The 22,378-nt window shown below is 31.9% G+C and overlaps 1 protein-coding gene across 2 annotated transcripts; it reads right to left on the bottom strand.

The window, feature by feature from the left end:
• Nucleotides 1-526: 526 nt before the first annotated feature.
• On the bottom strand, nucleotides 527-22,242 carry Hmgcr (HMG coenzyme A reductase). 2 transcript variants are annotated; one of them, XM_012360083.2, is made up of 9 exons: nucleotides 21,524-22,242; nucleotides 8,552-8,766; nucleotides 8,108-8,219; nucleotides 7,319-7,403; nucleotides 6,931-7,228; nucleotides 6,540-6,691; nucleotides 3,857-4,415; nucleotides 2,310-3,550; nucleotides 527-1,890 (listed from the first exon to the last, which is right to left on the bottom strand). In XM_012360083.2, the coding sequence occupies exons 2-9, from the start codon at nucleotides 8,729-8,731 to the stop codon at nucleotides 1,776-1,778; spliced, it is 2,742 nt and encodes a 913-aa protein (XP_012215506.1). In that variant the 5' UTR covers nucleotides 8,732-8,766; nucleotides 21,524-22,242; the 3' UTR covers nucleotides 527-1,775. The 2 variants fall into 2 exon arrangements, with proteins under 2 accessions (XP_012215506.1, XP_012215507.1); XM_012360084.2 differs by lacking the exon at nucleotides 21,524-22,242 and adding an exon at nucleotides 13,801-13,916.
• Between the last annotated feature and the right edge of the window lie 136 nt (nucleotides 22,243-22,378).

The raw sequence follows: 22,378 nt of genomic DNA, 5'->3' as shown, positions 1-22,378 counted from the left end.
GCATATTTTTTGGTACCATTGTTAACTTTTATTACATGTTTTATGTTTATCACTCTAAATAAAAGTTAAATATTTAATTTTCTTACATTTAGAAAGAACAGTTATAATCTAAAATACTGCCAAAATATTTTATCCTATCTATGCGATTTAGTAAAACTAATTGTATTTAATTAAATATTTAATAAAAATAATAAAATTTTAATAATGCGATGTAGTTTTTAAGATATGAACATTTTATTATTTCTATTCTTAGATTAATTTAGACTCATTTTCATTAGATAATTCATTTAAATTACAACAATTTTACGTGCTTTTTCTTTATTCTTCAATATGAACACTAATAAAAAGAGTACCTATGAGATATTTATATCAAACTGAAAAATCAATAACAAGTTAATAAACTCAACATTCATATTTTAAATTAACAACTTGTGTTATTTGTTAATAACTGTCATCAATACGAATGTCATTTATTAATAACAATAGTCTATAGTGCTTGTGCCAACAAAAAGTCAATTAAACGATGTTTCACGAAAATTGTATTTATTCGTTGCGTAATAGCACATATATTCTTAATTAGATTCTTCATAAATCTATATTTCATACATTCAACGTGTAGACTTGACTTACGAGGCGTTTGAACCCTATAAATCCAATTCGGCATGCTTCTGCCTTATCACTTAATGTACAATCTTTAATAGTATGTAACGATTACTTTGCACGGTTAACGATTACGTCAGATATCGTTCAAAGAATATGGATTGTAACACCAATTTATACTTCCATAAAATTTATAATGAAAATGAAATACATAAATATATATATATATATATATTTGCACGACTGTTTTTCCAATTTTATTTTTATAATTTTTCACTATGTATCTCAATGCATTTGTCTGCTATTAGCTTTACATTTGAATCTTCGGAAGACACGAATGTTTAAGCTATATTCGACATATCACACGAAAAACTAGTTTAAATTAAATTTTACTTATAATTGCTTGACAGTTGCTGCACTTTTCAACATTTATAATATTGTGTCATAAATAAGCGTATAATTGTTTATCTAGTTCTGAAATAAAAATCTAAACAAGTAGCACGAGTTGATCGCATTCGAAGACACCTGTGTCTCAAGCCATTAAGAACTCAAACAACTAACATTATTTCATTATTACTTATAGTCCTAGGGATCGTTGAAGCTTTTTGAGATAAGTCTGGCCTCGTTCGCGCATGCCTCCACTGTATTCCAACGAAATCTTGGCTGTACTATTACTAAATGTGCACCATTGTGATATAGAAATAATGGAGAAGAAAATATTCCATAATTCACTCTTCGTTTTTCATCTAAGAAGTTTATATGTTCGACTAGCTCGTTTGAATTGTGTTTAATTTGTGACATTGGTTAGAATTGTTTAATTTATTGTGTAATTAATAATTGTAATTGAACAATTTTAATAAATTAAATGGGGATCTAGCGAGACAAAGTTAATTATTTAACAACAATTAATATCAATTAATCATTTCTATTAGAACTGTCACACTGATACTGCTTTTTCCATATACATGTATACATACATACATAGATATTATATACGTATGTATATATGTATACACTATAGTTTATTTTTAATTCAACCTACATCTCATTGCATACAGCAGAAACATACATACTTAAATAATTATTTCTTTGGGATACTAATGAGGCAGGTGCGAAACAATACCACAGTCCGCTCCTTACAGAAGCTATAAAAACATATTCTGCTACATTTAATGCTAAGATTTTCGCGTGAAATCTGCGCACGACGAAATGGTTGGCACGGTTAGTCTCTCGCCACTTGTATTATTGTAATAGGTAGGACACACCTGGTTACTAATTAGGATAGATGATCTGCAAACAGAGAGAAAAATATGCAATCCAGTATTTTTAAGCAAATACTTAATTATTCCTAATGAAGAATTATATTCAAAACTGAAATTAAGAGAAAAAAAGAAGGTAAATAATTATCATAATTTATCTTAAAAGATATTTATCGAAAAATGCAAAAAAATGTTAATCAAAAATGATAAGAATTTATCAAAGAACTCCTGTGCAAGTAAAAGTAGTATATTTCTGCACACATAACGATAGCACAAACGTAGTTAAAATACAGCAAATAATTAAAAATTGAACGATTTGAGAGAAACAGCAAAAATTTAAATATTTTAAAGTTTATGGTAATATTTTTTTAGCGCGATACAAGTGAACTTACGCTGTTACTAACGCATGTTTTCAATTTAACTTATCAACGATACATTCAACGGACATACCTGTTATGCCTAAGATGACTTTTGACCAAATGTCCGGCAGCCAGTGCGGCCATCAAAGAGAGTTCTCCGGCGAGCACGGTGGCGCAAACGATTCGGGCCAGTTTACTGGCGTTCTCGCCGGGTTCCGTGGTGTGCGGGCCCTTCACTCCGAGCATCGCCAGACAGGCCCCTTGCGCCGGTAATCCCGTACCGCCGCCCACGGTGCCGATCTCTATACTGGGCATCGTGCACGACACATATAAATCCTTGCCCTCTGCACCCCACGGTTCCATCAGCGTCATGCAATTACTGCTGCCAACGTTCTGCGCGGGATCCTGCCCGGTCGCGATGAAGATCGCGGTCACGACGTTGGCTGCGTGCGCATTGAAACCACCCACGCTGCCCGCCACGGCTGAGCCGATCATGTTTTTGCTAATGTTTACGTCGACCAGAGCGTGCACGGACGTCTTCAGCACATTGGCCACAACGTCCGCGGGCACGATCGCCTCACACACGACGCTCTTGCCCCTGCCTTCGATCCAGTTGACGGCCGCGGGCTTCTTGTCGGTACAGAAGTTCCCGCTGAGGGAAAGTATCTCCATGTCGGGGAAGCAGACCGACACCGTTTGCAGAGACTTCTCTGTGCCCTTCGACAGCATGTTCATGCCCATGGCGTCGCCGGTCTTGGCGACGAAGCGGACGAACAGGTACCGGCCAGCTATGCGCACGTGGATCTTCGTCAGCCGCGCGAAACGACTAGTCTGATCGAAACTGTTCTTCATTTCCTTGAAGTTGTCCGGCTGCTGCATCCATGCCATCGCCTCGCTCGCGCGCATGATGCTCGGGAATCGTACTACGGGCCCACGAGTCATGCCGTCCGCCACTATGCGACTGGTCACGCCGCATTTCATAAGCGCGCGACTACCGCGATTAGTGGATGCTACCAGACAGCCTTCGGTTGTCGCCATTGGAATGTGATACAGCTGGCCGTCGATCAGTAATGGTCCGGCGATGCCGATCGGCACTGGCAGATAGCCGATCACGTTCTCGCAGCACGAGCCGTGCACTTTGCTGTAGTCATAGTTTTTGTACGGCAGATTAGTTATTTCCTCGATAAATTTGCCGGCGGCACTCACGATGAGACGTCTGATGCCGACGCCACGCTCCATGTCGCCCACCGCCTTCTCCAATTGGTGCGCAGCTATATGATTGCGATTTACTAATTGTATCACCTCTTCATCTGTCAACGCGTTGGCTCCAAGCTGCAAATAAAAATTCATTTCAAATGGATTAGTATTATAAAGCAAACAAAAAAAATCACAAGTGCAGTAAATAGGTTTTTTCTGACATGTAATTCTAAACTGATACGCAATTTGTGCATATTTTTTATTAACAAACCACAAGTCACTGTAATAAAGTTTTTTTGAATACTTAGATCGATTTCTCAGTTTTTCAACTATTGCAACTATTGAATATGCAATTGAATATGCATGTGTTTGCGTAATATTTACTTATGGCTATTCAGATTTCAAAAAAACAGATGCTTACACAAGATATTCGACTCTTACTTCAGATTTATATATTTCGAGACAATCTTCCACGCTGCGGGCAGGTTCGGTCTTCTTCAGCGACAACTCGCTCAGGCCGTGGGTAACCACGTCGGTTTGTACTTCTTTATCAGTATATTCCACATTGGCTTCATTGTCGACTTCGATCCATTCGCCACCCACACCGGACAATGGAAAAATCGGTTGCTGGATCGTTGGCAAAGATACACCGAATCGTTGTCGCAGTGATATGTCCATAGCCGCGCTGTTCATGTTGTCTAGATTATTAGTGTTATCAAAAAATTCAACTCTCTCTTCCGCTGTCGCTTCCTCCTCCTCCTGGTGTTGCAAACGTCTGGCGACGTCACCTCTGTCCTCGAAGAAAATGAATTTTACCGCCAGCGCCAGCAGCAGTATCAATATTACAATGTTATCCGCACTTACTGACAACCAAGTCAGCAAGTGTTCCTTCAGTTCGGAGTTTTCCGTGTGATCGGAACCGTTTATTACATCTGAGTTCGTGGACGTCGCAGCTGTTTCTGTCGTGTATTCGCTTTCCTCGTTCTTAAAAGGCCACCGACTGCAACACACGGATTAACATTAATTAAAACATAAAAAATTAATATGAATAAGAACATAATTTATAAATGACCATATTTTCGTTATGAAAGAAAAAAATAAAATATTACGTAAAACGCGATTATATACGCATGTATAATGTATGTGCAAAAGATCAAAATGTTCTTGTTCATTTTTCCTTCCCGACAGCACAATTAAAATTGTACATCATAATCGTAAACATGCAAAATTAAAATAACTATAAATATTAAAATAACTAACAATAGTTACGTAAAAGCTGCTTTACATATCCCGCGTTATATAAAATTATTCTTCTACAAATATTCTAATAAGTTCAGACAAACTTATGTACGTTGGTAAAAATGTAAAAGCAAGAAAGCAGTTTTCGATACACGAATGCAGCAACGTGTTCATCTCAAACTAAGAACAAAATTAGAATGATACTCGACAAATGGAAAAAGAAATCCCGAGTGATCTGCGTTCATCACCGCTCTGTCGTCACGTATTTTTGGACTCTCATTTTACTTTGTATGGATGACCGTCGATCTCTTGCACATACATTATTATTAACATCCTCATGTAATATTAAAATGCATAACACAAGTGGCGATTCATACGAATTACGTATAAAAGCGATTCATATGATTACGTGTAAAAGCGTAGCTCTTGATATATTTGAAATACAAGTTGTATAACAGATAGTTAGATAAATACACAAAACTCCTTCATAAAACATCTTCATAAAACTCCTTTTAGAAAAAACGTTTTTTTTTTCTAACAGTAGAGTTATAAGATACCAAAATGTCATAAAGGAAGGCAAACGAGCCTTAGTTCGTTATTCGTGCTAAAATCTATATAACTGTAACTCTTCATTACAAATGTTTAAGTCTTCAGTGTAAGATCTTCAGTGTAGATTGCAAGCAAATATTATAATAGAAGTTCGGAATAAATATAAATGTCGGTGCATAAAGCTTAATGTGTTATTTTGTTATGTTATTCGTTAAAAAGTCAATCCACAAATAAAAAACTATGGTATCAAACATACGCGTAATAATAAAATATCATTTGCAAGTCATTTTAATAAAATAATTGAGATACATACTTGTTGACCACGATTAATAGAGTACAAAAAACACACCAATAATTAGACCATAAGATATGTGTTCTCATTCTTATGTCAAGTGTTTTCGGACAGATGGAGGAGGATCGCGTGCGGAAAAGAGAGTAAATTTAGTTTAAACTCACACGTTTCTCTAAGGTAGAAAAAAAGAGAATGAGACGTAGAGTGAGTATGTTTGATATTAGTTGTTCACTTGGATTAACCTTTTAACATATAACGAAACAAAACAATACACAACTTCATTGTAATATAAACACACTGAAAACGAAGAGTTGTAAGTATACAGATTTTAGCACGAATAAAGCACGAATATCAGCTAACGAAGCCTCGTTTGATGCACCTTATGACATTTTCACATTTTATCTTTGAGTCTCTTTATTTATATTTTCACGAGAGTTATAAGATATCCATCTAAATATACAAAACTTTTTTCTTTTGGAACAATACACTTTTTATATTTTTATATTTTAATTTAATCAGCCGCGGATAAATGATTTTCACAAAATAGCATACTTTTCAGAAAACAATTTTGCCGCTTACGTTCATTACAATATTGTTCAAGTACCGTCGATTTATTCTTACAAACCGTCCATTCAGAACGAGATAAATAATGGAAATGTACAGGCCCTGTGCGCCTGTGAACGCGTTTCATTCGTATCGCGATATCAACGAACTTTTGAAAACGCCCAAACTTCTCGGAGATAAGATCGCACACGGAAGAGGCTTTATTGTACACGGTCGTCTCATTGTTATACCGGATGCTAATGTATCTACAGACGAACCTGACCTGGTGTCAAAATTAGGCGTTGTTAGCTTGACAAAAGCAGCGCAAACGTAAAAATGGGGGTCAGATTTACGATAACCCGCCATGGTTTCTCCGCTCCACGTACACTCTATACGCGATATACATTGTCGTATGGTCGCTTCGAATTCTAAAGTTTCAACGTCAAAGAGCGAAAGGATAATGTTTATTGCGCTACCGCGCGAAAGATATTATAAATATACCTGTTGACATGCACCACAAATAGGCCGGCAATCATGATCATCTTGACGCGTTCCACCACTGGATTTGGTTTTTGATCCTCCTCGTTTAACGGCTGCATTATAAATATCTTGTCAGCGCTCAGCCGGCCCATATTATTACTTCCGCGAGAAAGCTGTAACAATAACATGAAAATAATCTTTTTTATAAGTAACATCGATAAATGCGCATTTTTTAACGACAATGAGCATTCCTTAATATCTATGCTTTAGTTTAGTTTTTATTGTGCCAACCTTTTGTGTTTGAAATGATACAAGACTTTAGAATTTCTGGACAAAGAAAAAATTGTAGGAAAGACTTAATTCAAACAAGTTTACAGATTTTTTAAAATTTTTGACCCAAATATAGCTATACCTCTAATATGAGTGACAAGCAAGCCGGGTAAAACGTGATGAAGACAACGTAGTTGACGATCACCCCGAGGCACACGTAAGTGCAGAGAATCTCCAGCCTCCTGACGCCCGATAAGGATCCTATACTGATCAAGAGAGCCTCCACCAGAGTGTCCAGAGTAATAGTAGGACCTAGCAGAGACATACCACGCGCGATATTCGCTTTAACTTCTTCTTGACTACGCGAGCTCAGTGCGTACTGCGCCAGTGTTGCGGCTTTCGAAAGATTGATAAAAAGTAGAAAGAAGAATAAGGCGTCCCTGAAAGAGAAATAACGTTGCGTTGCAGCCGCAAAGAGCAAAGAGATGTTTGCTATTCCCATCACGCGTAAAGCACAACGATATACTCACTTCAAGTCCGCTATATCACTGCCAAAACTCACCACGCTGGATGTGAATACCATGCTGGAGAAAACAGTGAATAGACCGACGACACCTATAATACGTATGAATTCTGAATATCGAAATATCGGCATTGTATTAAATTAAATAATAAGTGTATTCAGTACTTTATTTATTTCAGTTCAACATTTGATATTAAAGACACAAAAAAAGCACGATCACCGTGTTTCAATGTTTTATCTTTAAAATAAAAATAAAAATCATTATCGTATGTTCAAAATTATCCGGATTTAAACTTAAAGTTATACCGGCTTTAATCTTCGTCTCATCAGTTAAAAGATTGGCGAACACGTTGCGCTTGTCTGATCTCGAATTTAAATATCGATAAAAACTAGGTGCGCAGCACCTGTGTATAATTAAATAGCGCAAGTAAAAAAAATTAAGTAACCGGATTCAGTAATCGAGCGTGATGCTCTGTACGAAATGCTATTGCTTTCCATAAGACTTTCACTGTCTGCCGCTAAAGCTTTCACGCGCCATTTGGGAGGATCCGGTTTTATGAATGATCCTGGTACGCATAATTATTACACATTTTTCTTCCGCACCTTTCTGTCTTTAACATATAATGTACCAATGTGTCAAGCAATACTTGCGACACAACATAGTTACGTAAAAAAAACTCTCTTCTCAATAACAAATTTGAAATAAATTTCGATGTTTCTCATTATATAAATACGTGCCGTAGATAAATAGGAACACAAGAATTACTTGCCGTATGTAGAATATACTTTTACATACCCAAAAGGTATTTAGATCCCATTCTTTGCAAATTGCGAAATTGATGATAAGTGTATAGCACCGCCAGCACGCGGATTATCGTCATCACTATGATGTCGGGCGTTTTGGAATCCTGTCAAAAAATTGAAATATAAATATTAATAATTGTTTAACGCTTTTTACACGTTAATTTGCATTTTTAGAATTATAAAAAAAATTACAAAAGTAATTTACATGAAAATGTAATTTTAATTTAATTTTAATTCAATGGCAATTATAAATATTTTGCCAAATCTTTTCAATAATCATAAATTTCTTGTATAATACTGATATATTTATAAAGCATAAACTGTGCAATAGTATATAAGTAATAATTATAGTATGTCACGAGAAGTGAAACATATGAACATTGACTATTTTTATCTTATGTAAAATATAATTGTGAACTTCATGAAATCTATTCACCATGGTGTCACATCGGTTGTGATGACAATATGCCGCCGCAGATGAACCTTCTTCACGTGCCAGACCAGTTCCAGTTTCCATGTTGAACATACATGCTGTTAACGTGAAGGTCGTTACGATTACTTCTAAAGGATGACCGGCGCAAAACCGGCCATATACCTCGAATCCTCGCGCTAACATCCTTGTTTCTTGTTTTGCAAAAACGCTGTGTAGACCTACAATATACCAATGATATTCTTTTGTAAAAAAATTTGTCTTCATACATAAAAATATAAAAAAACAAATATAAAGTTTGACGTCATACAATAACGCAGTATCATTAAGAGTAATTTGTATGCAAAAATAAATAATTTTTTTATAATATACATATTTAAATAATAATGCATAATAAAAGAGTTACTTATTCAAATATATTTGTTTAATAGCATTCCTCGAGTTTGTTAAGAAATTAACTAAAGATTCAAGAAAAATCGCAGTCTCTCGCTGTTTTTATTAAAATTATCGTTATATTGCTAATCTTAAAAAATATAAACAAACTGTGAGAATAATTTTATTGATATATTTTATATTTTCTTTGGAGGGTATAAATTGTATACATAATTATGCGTTCTTAATTATGTGTAATTTATATAAAACAAATAACAAGTTTAGGGAAAGTGATCATTATACCACTTTTTACGTGTGTCAACACGTCCAGCATCATGTAAGCGAACTGACAGTTATATAACTACCGAGCCATCTAATCTTTAATTTTGTGAAATTTGAGATTCTCTTTAGCATATACCAAAATCATGCTAAAAGAGTTGTGTCAGAATTTAGCATATGCAAAGTTTATGTTATATCGAATGTATTTCTGCAGACGAAAAAGAAGATATATTAATATACTGAAATATAAATTACAAATGTTGCAAATTATAAAATTATTTCATAAAAATAAATGTGTAGTATAGTTTTCTCCCCCTTAATAAATTTCTGATTTAAAATAGAAGCGTAAGATATTAAATAAATACAAATCATCGCGAATTAGAGAGAGAGAGAGAGAGAGTTACAACACTTAAAAAAATAAAAATTAAGTCAATAATGAAACGATAAAATAATATCAAAACGTTATTGTAAACGAAAACTTCCGAATGTAGTTCAGAATAATAATTGTAACACTTTTCATTCGTATCGTCGAATGTTACTCTTAAAATAGAGAGCAATAAGGCTTTTTAGCTACTTACGTCTCTCTTATAAAAAGATTAAAAATTCTACGATTTCTAAACATATATCCATATTGTACACTCACTTTTATTTACACTCATTGAGTAACTAGCGCATTGGTATTTGTATGTGCATCAATATTATAGAACTTATATAGCAAAGCAATGTCATCATTATTGCCACCATAGTACTTGTGATATCAATAAAAGTTTGTTCCACACAAATATTAACATCGTATTCTTATTTTGTATATTTAAAACGTCAATAAGTATTTTCAAAATAAATGACATTATATACATTTTGAACAAATATCTCAGAGAGATTTCCATAAATTTGACTAAAAATATTGTCAAGTTTCAGCGATCTAGATGCATATATATTAATGGATCTTAAATAAGATAAGATGATATTTTTTTATACATACTACTTAATGCAAATGATGTCTTGTCGACATCGAAGAAAAAAAAACTAATTCACTGGAATGAGATTTGAAATGTCTGTCAAGGTCGGTGACTTTCCAAGAGTCGCAAGAAGTACTCGCAGGTATTTCTATGTACAACTGGCCGCTGTACTCTTCTTGCTTTTAACAGATACTGTCGTAGAAGTCTATTCTTTCGACCGTAGTTTGCGTTGTCATACCTTTGCAAGGTGAGATGTCGCTTATGAAATTCGAGAAACGCTTCGTTAAACCACGAAACGAAAATATATTTGTTATATAAACTTATTATAATTCTATAGCTGGCCCTCACAATGAGCCTTGATAAGTAATATAATTAATTAATTAATTAATTAAACTTATAACAATTCTACAACTCTTTTACGAGAAGAAAGGCATATTGATTGTTTTAAAAGTTCCGTTTTCAAACTAACGAATTTTGTTATAAACATCTGATATTATTTTTGGTGCATTGCAAATACTTTTGTCCTAATATGTAAATTGTTTCATATGTCTATTTTACATTTCGGCTGGCGATTATAATATAAAAACATACAAAAGATAGTTACAAGTATAATAATCTTAAAAAAGTTAAAATTATCATGTTATTATCATTATTTTTGCAACTTCTTTGTCATATAAAATGTCATAAAATGTTAATTTAAAAAAAAAAATGCGGAATGCGTCATATATTAGATTTAATGAGTAGTGCATTTCTTATTCAACTATACTGCATAAAAAATGTAAGGCTGTTGCGTCGCAATTGCTGATTACGCAGAGTTCGAGCATATCGATCACGTCTGAGATTTCTCTTGTTTTAAATTCAAACTGATGACTATAACTGTTTGATATCTTCTTTTTTGATATCTTCTGAATAATATTACACATGATTAAGATCCAAAAAAGTCGCATTTGAATGGGCAACAGTTATTTATGTGTTCAAATATGTTTCTTAGAAATTTTGTACATATTTATATTTAACTACAAAATATCAAATCTTTATATTCATCATAAATATAAATATATTCAAAATTTCTAAAAAATATATTTAAATATGAAAATAGCTTGCCGTTGCCGATATTTATATTTACATTTACACTATTTTATATATAATATACATATATAAAATTATATATATATCAGTTATTTTTCCACCATTAAGAAAAGTGAAGCCCTCAACAGTCGCAGCAAGGAATTTGACGGATTTGGAATACAGCGTCTGATTTAAAGATGGCAAAAGTGCATACAAAATGATGGTGACTTTGTGAAAAAATAACTGAATGTTTGTTAATGACTGAAGATTACATCATGTAAAAACCATAACTGTAGGAATCAAATCTTCTGAGAAAAAAAATTGATGGCATTACTTTCGTACCAACCTCTTGTATACCCCTCATATAAATATATCTTATATGATTAATTTATATTGCTAGTTTTAGATTATTTGTCAATGTATTTTCTTCTGCTAAATGAGTATGTAACAGGTACTACTGTGCAATAATTTAACCCCAGGTAATTATTGTTCTATAACAATGCGTATATGATCTTTTTCACTACTGTTAATTGCGTTAATCATGTATTTTACTTTCTTTTGTTATCTTTTATTATTCTATAAAAATTATTATTAACAACTTACTGATGAAAATAAATTATTGGACACAATGCACAAAAATAAGTGCACAATTGTGTCATGGGAATAAAAAGTGAGTTAATCAGAATTAGAACCCTTTTAATTTCAATCGCTCATAGTTTAGGGATTGTCGATGCTTCGAAAATTGCAAAAAGCGGCAATCTTTTCACTTTCATCCTCCGATCTTTATGGAGAGAGAGAAAGCACACGATACCATGGACATTTTACTCTCTTATACTTCGTATCATATACTTCGTACTTTCGTTCTTGTTTTTTCCGTCAACTATATCGTGCATTTAGAAGCGAAGTTTCTGCACCTTCCCAGACGCCAAGGAGCCGCTACTTTCTTTATTCCGTCCAGAAACATTCACCTCTTTCGTGCATTAATGCAACGCCACCACGACCACTTCAATGACGGCGCTTCATCGCATTGCTCACTTTTTCTACAATACGTTTCTCTCCCGTGACCGGGCGACCCTGAAGTAAATGAAATTTACTTTCTTCGCCGGTATACAACGTGCTTTTCAACACGTCTGCTACTTCCCCCCCCCCCACCTCTCCCCTCCCCTCCCCCTCCTCCCAGTTTCTTTTTTCCATGGTGGAATGCCGAATTCAATAGCATGATACGCTAAAAATTGTCTTGTAATGTAAATGTAATTCAAGGCTGCGTCCTTGGGTCCTAATTAAAGATAATAACTTTTCGCGATATGCATGTCTTAAGGTGTTATATCTACAGTAAAAAAATGTTTACATATTTTTAGCACGCAGCTTGATTAAGCTTTTTAAATTAAAATATAAATTTTTGCAGTCCATTTCGCATAGGACTCCAAATACTAGAAAAAATTTCATTTTATTTCAATAATTGTAAAAGTTGTTCAAATAACGTTAAATGTGTTTAAGCAAATACAATGGTGTTTGAAATTTTCCACTATCCAAAATTTAACAAGTAAAACTTGATTGTAATATAGATCTAAATTTTGAAAGAGATATTTAATATTAAAATTAAGAAGTCTGGATAAATAATTAAATAGTTAAATTTGATTAAGGACAGATGAAAATTTATGATTCACAATCAGAAATACCTCAATCGAAAGTCATTAAAGGATAATAGTTGATAGCAGATAAATTTTTGTGCAATTCTTAAATCATGTGATTTGCACACACAATTTTAGCATAACTTTCTTTCCATTACATAATTATAAATAATTGCAAATAATTGCACACACAGTAATTTACAATTGTAATTGCAATTATTTGTGTGTACGTTTAATCAATCTAAATTAATTTAAATAACACTGTAATTAATTATAATCATATAATAGCAGTTTTATATTCACGTATTCATAAAATATAATACGATCTTTTTTTATTTGGCATTTAATGTACATGTGAACAAAATTTATGAACAAAATACTTATGCATAATGCCCGAAACCAGTCGGGCAGATTGACAAATATATGTTAATTTATGACTTTATAATCTCTGAAACTTTTTATTTTGAATAATAATTTGAAGAATAAAATTAAATAAAACTACATTGTTTGCTATGTATAAGAATTAATTTATTTTTAAACACTCAACCGTTGATCTTATGGCCGGAAGCATCAAAGAGAAGTAATAATTCTGATTTGTAGACAATTTGGTCGAAGTATCAAGTAGCATAGAACGTAAAAAATTGAGACTAGATGAAAGTCGAACATACCTAATTTTAAGATAGAGACAATTCGTGGATAAATAAGATTTGCTGTTGCGTATTATTTCGCCTTGATGATACTAAAAAATAGATTTAAACTTTTTGAAAGCTCTTTTATGCTCTTTTCTTTTCTTGCTTTAAAGATAGATGTGCGTCAAACATGTTGACATGCTTATCAAACAAACATCTTGATGAGTTCAGTGATGCGTGTATTAGTAAAATGAATAATAACCGTTGCAAATTTAATGAATAACTTTTTTGTGTATACGTGAAAGCGGAACACTCACGAGCAAAGCAGCAGTCAATCGGCACGTGGAAATTGATAATTTAATCTGCGATTCAAACCGTAAACGCGAAGAGATAACACTCTTCTCAACGATGCGGCGCGCACCGATTAACTGACTGACGCTGCTCGTGAACGATGCTTACATTTGCCGCCGCATTCTATATCGGCTGTTTCCGTGAGCGTTCGTGCTCAGTTCTACGTTCTCGAACTTTTCAAGTTGTAAATGTATCGAAGTTGTAACAAAAAATTTTTAAATATTTTAATTCGCACCATTTCGAAAAAAAAAAACTTCAAGAGTTGACATTTCTGTCGCGTGTTTTTATTCCGATACTTAGAGATATCCGGAGATTCATACATTTTTATTTTTGCATGTCTTTAACATGTCTTTTATATGGTTTTAAATTACTACATGACACAATAATCTTCTTTAAAAAGAGAATTTCCTAATTTCAATTCAAATAACATATTTAGTTACGTATTATTGTTATATTAATCTTTAGAGAACAGAAAGCTGATTAAACTTTTCTTTGAAGACTAAGATATTTTCACCTATTTAGTTATGTATTAAATAAAAATGCTAATAACTAAAAGTTTTCTGCGCTTATTGCTGTATCTTTTCAAGCTGTACGATGCTTTATGAAGTAAAAAATATTTTTCTTGTTTTTTTCTTAATTACTTACATGGCACTAGAGATAATAAAGATATGACCATAACATTCATAGTCGCATGAGCAAGCACTTATGGTTTGCCAACGCTGAAAGATATCGACATTCATTGGAAAGATATCACATTCACATTATTGCTTCGTCAAAGGATTCTTTATGATACTTTTTACGATCATGTTTTACTAATTCTTTTCACAAGTTACATACATAAGTTGTATACCAGTAATAAAATGACTGAATTATATAATCAAGTAGACAAACAAGAAGGTGCGCTTCTCCCAAATTTTATTCATTGTAAGAGAAATTTGAACGTTGCACGTAAGCACACCAAACACCATTATTGCACCCGATTGTATACGTCGTAAAATACATAGTACATAGTGGAAAGCGAGAGAAACCCGTTGTCGTGCAAATAGCGGATAATCGGCGGCCGGTTGTAAATTTACGTCCGTGCTACGCACTGTGGAAACCTGCATCGGACGAACCCGGTGCATCCCGATGCACCATCGGATACGCAGTGATGCGCCGCTTATTTTCGATCGCTACACAAAAGTACGCCGTTTATTTAAGGTGTCGACGATATAATCGCCGACATCGATACGAGAAAGGCTCATGCAGCAAAGTGCCCGCGATGTTTCGTTACCGCACGTAGAAACCGCTGCTTCGCTTTCTACCGTGTCGTCTATCGCGATACCATCGCGTATCGCGCGAGTAATTCCACGCCTATATATTATCGCAAAAATAATTAGTACAGTGAGTTGTTACTGCTTCGAATCTAAGAGCTGAGAAATTCGTTATTGAACTACTTAAAGGAGAGAAGGTGTTGAAAAATATCGGCGGTATGTGTCGTTTTGTATTTCAACCGCGCGCAGTCGGTCTCTGATTTAGCTAAAATTAAATCGAATAATTGAAACAAGGAAAATACGTGCTTTTCGTTCGCCGAAGGAGGTTCATCTCGTTTCTCGAACGCCTCTCGATTGAAAAACGGAGAGGAAGAAAGTCGTAAATCAGACACGCGCGTTCTAAACAATTTACACTGCAGCATCGGCGTACTGCCGCCGATTGGCGATCGTTTTCACGGTCAGAGGCCGAAATTAACATTAAGTATATTTTCGCCGGAAACGCTCCAGCTTCGTCGAACGCACGGTGCAGAGAAAATCATCGAAGAGAACAAACGCGATTCGACGAAATCGCGATAGTTCTTCGCTGCGACATCGCGATAATCATCGTTTATTCCGATCGTCTGCTGCTTCCGTATATCATTCGAAGGTGCACCACGTGATTACAATTTTGATCAGCGACCGCTGATGATTTGACTAATCGCGATCTTCTCCAGGAGAAAAAGTTTATGTTTCAATTTAAATAAACGCTCAGAGAAAGCAAAAACAATGTTGCAATTCAATTTTTCCGAGAATCATATGAAATAAAATAAAAGAATTCTTCTTTTATAATGATATTATAATATTTTATGAGCTACGAGAATTATAATGATAAAATACTGCTTTAAAAATTCCCCACTATTTTCAACGATCTAATATAATAACAATGTATATCATAAAGATACGTATGTTCCTTGATTTTTTTATTATAACTAATTATTAATTATAGGTAATTATTGATTATAATCATATAAATGTTTGATGACAAAACGCTAATAATTTACGTGCGTACATGTTTATTTCCGTGTTTTTTACATAACAAATATTTCCAGACATAGTTTTAAATAATTTTAAATTTTAAATAATTTTAAATGAGCTATTTCCGATGCTTAGTTTTCTCATTTGATATTTTTATTAATTAGCAAATGCACAATTATCTTGGAATTTTTTTATAAATCAAACGAAATGTATATTTCAATTTCAATAAACGTTTAGAGAAAACAAAAACAATTGTAATTCAATTCTTCTAAGAATAATATAAAATAAAATAAAAGAATTTTTCTTTTATAATGATATTAATATTTCATGAGCTACGAAAATTATAATGATAAAATGAAACAAAAATAACGCTGCTTTAAATTAATAATTTTTGTTTAATAACATCTGAAAACTCTTATTTTCTATTTTATCAGAAAAAAAATCGAAAACACGTGTTAATTTTTACCGATTTTTAACTAGTGAAGAAAACACGTGTCATTTATCGCAAATGTTTTATGGACATAAATTACAACTGGAACTGTAAAGAAAAAATAATTTAAAAAATGATGTACTACTTAATTGTGACAATATTATCCTGGTAGAAATTTAATGCAGTTTTTGATTGATTGTGGGTAGTTATATTGGCTTCTTCCTAGTAATTGAACAGTAAAACTACTTAGGATCTCAATCAAGACGTAACGCTTTTCGCGCAGTTACTACGTAGAAAAAATGTACAAAATCTGAACTCAGTTACTTAGCAATAAATAGATAATTGACAAATTGTCACTTTTAACCTCTCTTGAAATTTTTATGACAGAATTATGTGAATTATGTATTTTAAGCTGTTTTAATTCTATAAATTTTTTTTTCTTTGCCCTATATTTTTGCACGCGTTCACACATTTTTATTAATTTTACACTTGATTATTTTACACATAACAGAAAAAGTTTTATATACCAGCACACAATGTATTATTACTTGTAATGTATTATTATTACTTACAAAATGTATATATGAGAATAACTAAACTGATCAAAAACTGATCAAAAGCCTTTTAATATTAATGATATATTTCGTTAAAATATATTTTTGGCAAAATTAGTTAAAGTAATTTTATTATACAATATATATTGTATAATACAATACATATTGTATAATATAATATTGGCAAAATTAGTTAGAGTAATTTTATTATACAATATATATTGTACAATATATATTATGCAATATATATTGTATAATAAGATTGCTTTAACTAATTAAGCCTAGTTGCGATGCAGTATATAAAGAAAAACCAGTAATATTAGATAGTAACTGGCCGGGTGTTCAGTCAAACTGCACAAATTTCTACCAGAGTAGTTTCATAATCCGTATACGTAAACGCGGTAAAAACATGCTGCTGAAATAAAAAAAAAACCGTGATAACGTAGGAACTACAAAAAAAAATTTAATTTACTTCAAGACTATAAATACATATTGATATGTATATAAATACATATCAATACATTATAATGCATTGCAATTATAACACTTAAAGAATTTACTTTTCTGCGTAATATGTCGAGCAGATAGCGGAAGTTCTAACATGTTCTTTACGTCATTTGCAAAATGACGTTTAGATTTTGTTCTTTACGTCATTTGCAAAATGACGTTTAGATTTTGTTCTTTACGTCATTTGCAAATGACGACAAATGACTCTTATATAAATATATTTAGAAGTCAAATATTATTCATACTGTATATTCATTTACTGACGTAAATTGCAAGAATTTTTCTTATAATAACATTAATTGATGCAGGTATATATTGGTGAGTTCTAGAAAGTATTATATATATATATATATCTTTATTATTTCAGCTATTGCCAAGAAGGGACTTGGTTTACACTTAAAACTTATCCATACTCATTCATCCATACCTTATATATAAATCTATACATTACTCTACTATTATTTTTACAATCTTTACAATCATATTTTACATTTCCATTTATATATTTCTTTACATTTAGCTCCAGAAGGTATTAAAATTGATTAAAAGTACACTATAATCAAAGTATCACAAATGTGGCACACATTATTGTTTCATACTTTTTAAAGCACATATTAATGCCCGGTTCCACCAACGTACAATTAACTTTAATCTCGGTTCAACTTACTCTTCATCTTTTCCTAACTCTTAGAACTAGTAGAAATGGGTATAAGATTGTTATCGGAATACTTATGTGCCGTATATTTTGTATTGAATATTAGTGGATTTATTTATAAATTTTAATTCATTATTAAATCCATTAAATTCATTATTAAATGTTCAGTTAATAAATCTTATTATGATAATATTATAATATAAATCATACATTTGAAAACTATTTAAAACTAATAAAATAATGTAAAATGCAAAATTTTTCTACCTTATTTGTATCTATAGACGTATGACTATTTATGTCTAGAAAAATACAAAACGTCAAAGATCAGAGATTAGAGAATAAAAGACTGAATAAAAAAAACATCGGAGAAATAAGTTAATCTGCGATTAGCATTTGATATTTAATTTCACTGTTTATTTTAGTTATATAATATTTAATTTCACTGTTCATTTTAGTTATACAATATAATAATCCTTGACTTATTGTAATTATTTATTATACGCGTGATTTGTAATATTTCATTTATAATAGTGTATTTATTATTTGCGTAGCAAATGTCAAAAAGCATAAAATAGCAATGAAGGATTTTTATCTAAATCCATGCAACTTACGTCAGTATATGTCAGTGCTGTATATATTACTTTGGCGAATTCAGCCGGCACAATGCCTAAGACGGAAAATTCAGATAGCTTTGTTGCAATTTAAAATCAGCTCCACGCACGCTTGCCGCATGCGTGGAGCACAAGCCCGTATGACGTTAACGCATTGCGTTCTTACAAACGCAGCGCGGTTTCTCCCGGCGAGACGTGCACGGCATATTCAATGCAGATGGATTAACGGAAGAAATTACGCGGAAATCCCAGGCTGAGTACGCAAACGAAGACTCGGGTCGAACTCTAATTCGGTTGATCTAATATTGACAATAATGGCATATGATTCATGATTTATCCGAAGCTCGTCTACATACAATCAGTCTCCGGTTGAGTTTTATGTATGTGTGTATGTGTGTATGTATAATCCTAAATTTTCTAAAAAATCTGGAACTTTGCAGAAATATAATACATGAACCTAATCAAAAAGCTATTTTTTGTTTTGGCTAAAAAAATGAATAAAATCTAATTTTTCCTATTTGTGCTAATATCTTTGAAACCATAAGAGATATTGAAAAAATATTAAATACAAAATTTATGGTTTTTAGTGATATTATGATTTTCTTTAACATTATAATAAAAAATTAAAATTTATTCATTTACGAATTCATGATGAATCACATCACATATTTTGCACATTTTGCGTCAAAGCATAAAAAATTGTGTGTATATTTAAACAAGAAAAATGCTTCAAGTGTAAAGTCTGATGTGATTTATAACATAAAATTTAATATCGAACTAAGCAAGCTATCTAACAGAAGCACTTGAAAAAATAAGAATAAATTACGCGCTAGGAAAATCATTTCATATGTAAATTTTTTTAGTAGAACAAGGCGGTTTCAATTACATAGTTGTTTTTATCATTAATGTTCTTTTCTTGCACAACTTAGTATAAGCACAACTTGCAGAACTTGATATTATAAATCAGACTTCCGATGCAAATATGCAACACATGTAATTCATCATAAATTCATGAATTCTAATAAATAAATTTTAATTTTTTATTATAATGTTAAAGACCATTAAAACCATAATATTTTGTATTTAACATTTTTTCAATATTTCTTATGGTTTCAAAGATATTGGCAAAAATACGAAAAATCGGATTTTCTTTGAAGGGTGTTTCTATCTTTAGAACCGTTTTTTAACCAAAACAAAAAATAGTGTTTTGATTAGGTTCATATGTATTATATTTCTGCATTTCATATTTTTTTTTAAATTTGGATTGCCGAATCTTTCTTGTAACCCAAATGACTGTGCGGTTTAATCATCCTTGCGGGAATTAATATAATTAAAATAATAATTGATGATGAAGGATGATGAAATCTGGCGGTGGCAGGATGTCATATTTGCATTATCTTATCTTTAAATCAATATCTATCTGTTTATTAAGTCCAATATTTTTTTTAATTTGCGTATATGACGAAAGTTTGTTCGTCTGATCTAATACTTCCTGTCACACTTTCTAGAGAACACGAACTAATGACGTATATCGAAGTTATGCATGAAGAATACGCAAATGTATGCATATATACGCTACGTGGCATAATCGAGCCGGTGAACCGCGTAATAATAGACGCGGTTCATTCTTATACAATAAACGAAAATTTCTATTTCTATTGTTAGTTTACAAGTAAATTCGCTCATCTCTAAAGTTAGTCGTTATCACTTCATTAAATTGCGCTAAACAGCAAAACACATGTACTAATTCAAATGTATCACCATTGAAATTTTTTCTACGGTAATAACACAAATAGAATAATAACTTTGTTCAAGGAAAGTAAACTCTAATCAAAAGTAAATTTTATTTTGATTAACACAACAATTATTTTCATTGTTAATAAAACTATTATATTTTTTAGCAATTAAAATTATGACAAGTTAAAAGAAACTCTAGAAAACCTAAAAATCTATAACTTGTTTGATATATTATATATCTTGGTATACTATTTCTGTTTCATTAATTATTAAATATTTGCAATATATTTTTAAAAAATGTAGATATTATTATCGCTTAATTGAATCAAAAACTTCACAAAGCTTACATATTTTTGTCATAATGGCTTTTTTCAGCGCATTTTCCTGTGCATTATTTTTTCATGAACTGAATCTTGTAATATATAAAGATAAGACAGAAAATAAATTATTACGTCACTTAAACAAATGTTACAAGATTAGAATGATCCGTTGCATACATGAATTATATGTGTGCAAGAATATTCAGTAATAAAAGTGATTCCAAAACTGAAATATCCACGCACAAAGCACAAAAAAATTTCACAAGATGAACAATATCTAATTATAAGACGTAGTATAAAAATCATTAACAAAAATACTTGTTATAAAATCTCGCACTATCCCAACAAATGACAAGTATAAAATTTTGTCAGAGAGGAATGGAGGAGAGAGAGGATGAATATTCCTAAAAATATCAAAGTATCAAAAAATTTGATTTTGAGAAATCTTGAACCATGATAATAAATGTTTTCAGTGTTAGTGATTTAGGCACAAATTATGCCGTATAAAGCGATGTATGATAAATATTCTTCAATCTTTTGACCGAATAATTATAGATTTAGCAAGCACATAACCTACAAGCGAAAATGACAAATGGTGATTGACTTACCATGCAATAGGTCGCAAACGTTGGTGATATTGTCAAGAATTCATCGTTCGCCGCGTGTTCCTGCCATCCTTTTCGTATATTTACTCCCTCTTAATTAACTTTCATCTTCCCGGCACCGATTGCACTTGATTGCACTGTTGCATACTGCTGCATAATGCAGAAAACGAGACATGTCAGGCAACCCTTTACGACATCTATACGACGTTTTCGCGAACACGTATGCATCATGTATTGATCGTTAATCTTTCTTATAATAATGAAGATATAATATATTTTAGGCAAAGTATTATCGTGACCGACGATGGAATTATTTAAATCGCTCTAAAGGTTATATTTCTATTGTTCTGCTTGTGGTTGTCATCATAATACATTTTCTGTAGAACATAAGTTAATGAAAATTTGCTCTAATCTAACATATTACATAAAATTATGCTTTTATTATTATTTAAAAAATTCATTAACATTGGAAATTGACTGAAAAGTAGCCTATCTGTTCTAAAAGCAGAATAAAGTATTTAAACAATGTAATATATTAGATAATAAAATTGTAGTATATTAGATAATAAAAAAGAATATATATCATAAAATTGTTAAAATATTTACACGATAAAATATTCTATTTGAAATACAATTATATGAGTTATTCATTAAAACATAATTTTTTAAAAATATTCTTTTTGCTTTTTATATCAAAAACTTAGCAATTAATGATCATATATATGATAAAAAATCAAAAGTCAATGCTATAATCAATCTTTATAGATATGTCTAATATATGCATAAAATAAACATAAAAATAGAATATAATTATAGCTGGAAATTAATCATTATACTTGTGATGATAAAATAAAATCG

Source organism: Linepithema humile, chromosome 5 (assembly GCF_040581485.1).
Source record: "Linepithema humile isolate Giens D197 chromosome 5, Lhum_UNIL_v1.0, whole genome shotgun sequence".
NCBI classification, from domain to species: domain Eukaryota; kingdom Metazoa; phylum Arthropoda; class Insecta; order Hymenoptera; family Formicidae; genus Linepithema; species Linepithema humile.
The sequence above is the reverse complement of the archived record's forward strand: the minus strand, read 5'-3'. Positions and strand labels throughout refer to the sequence as shown.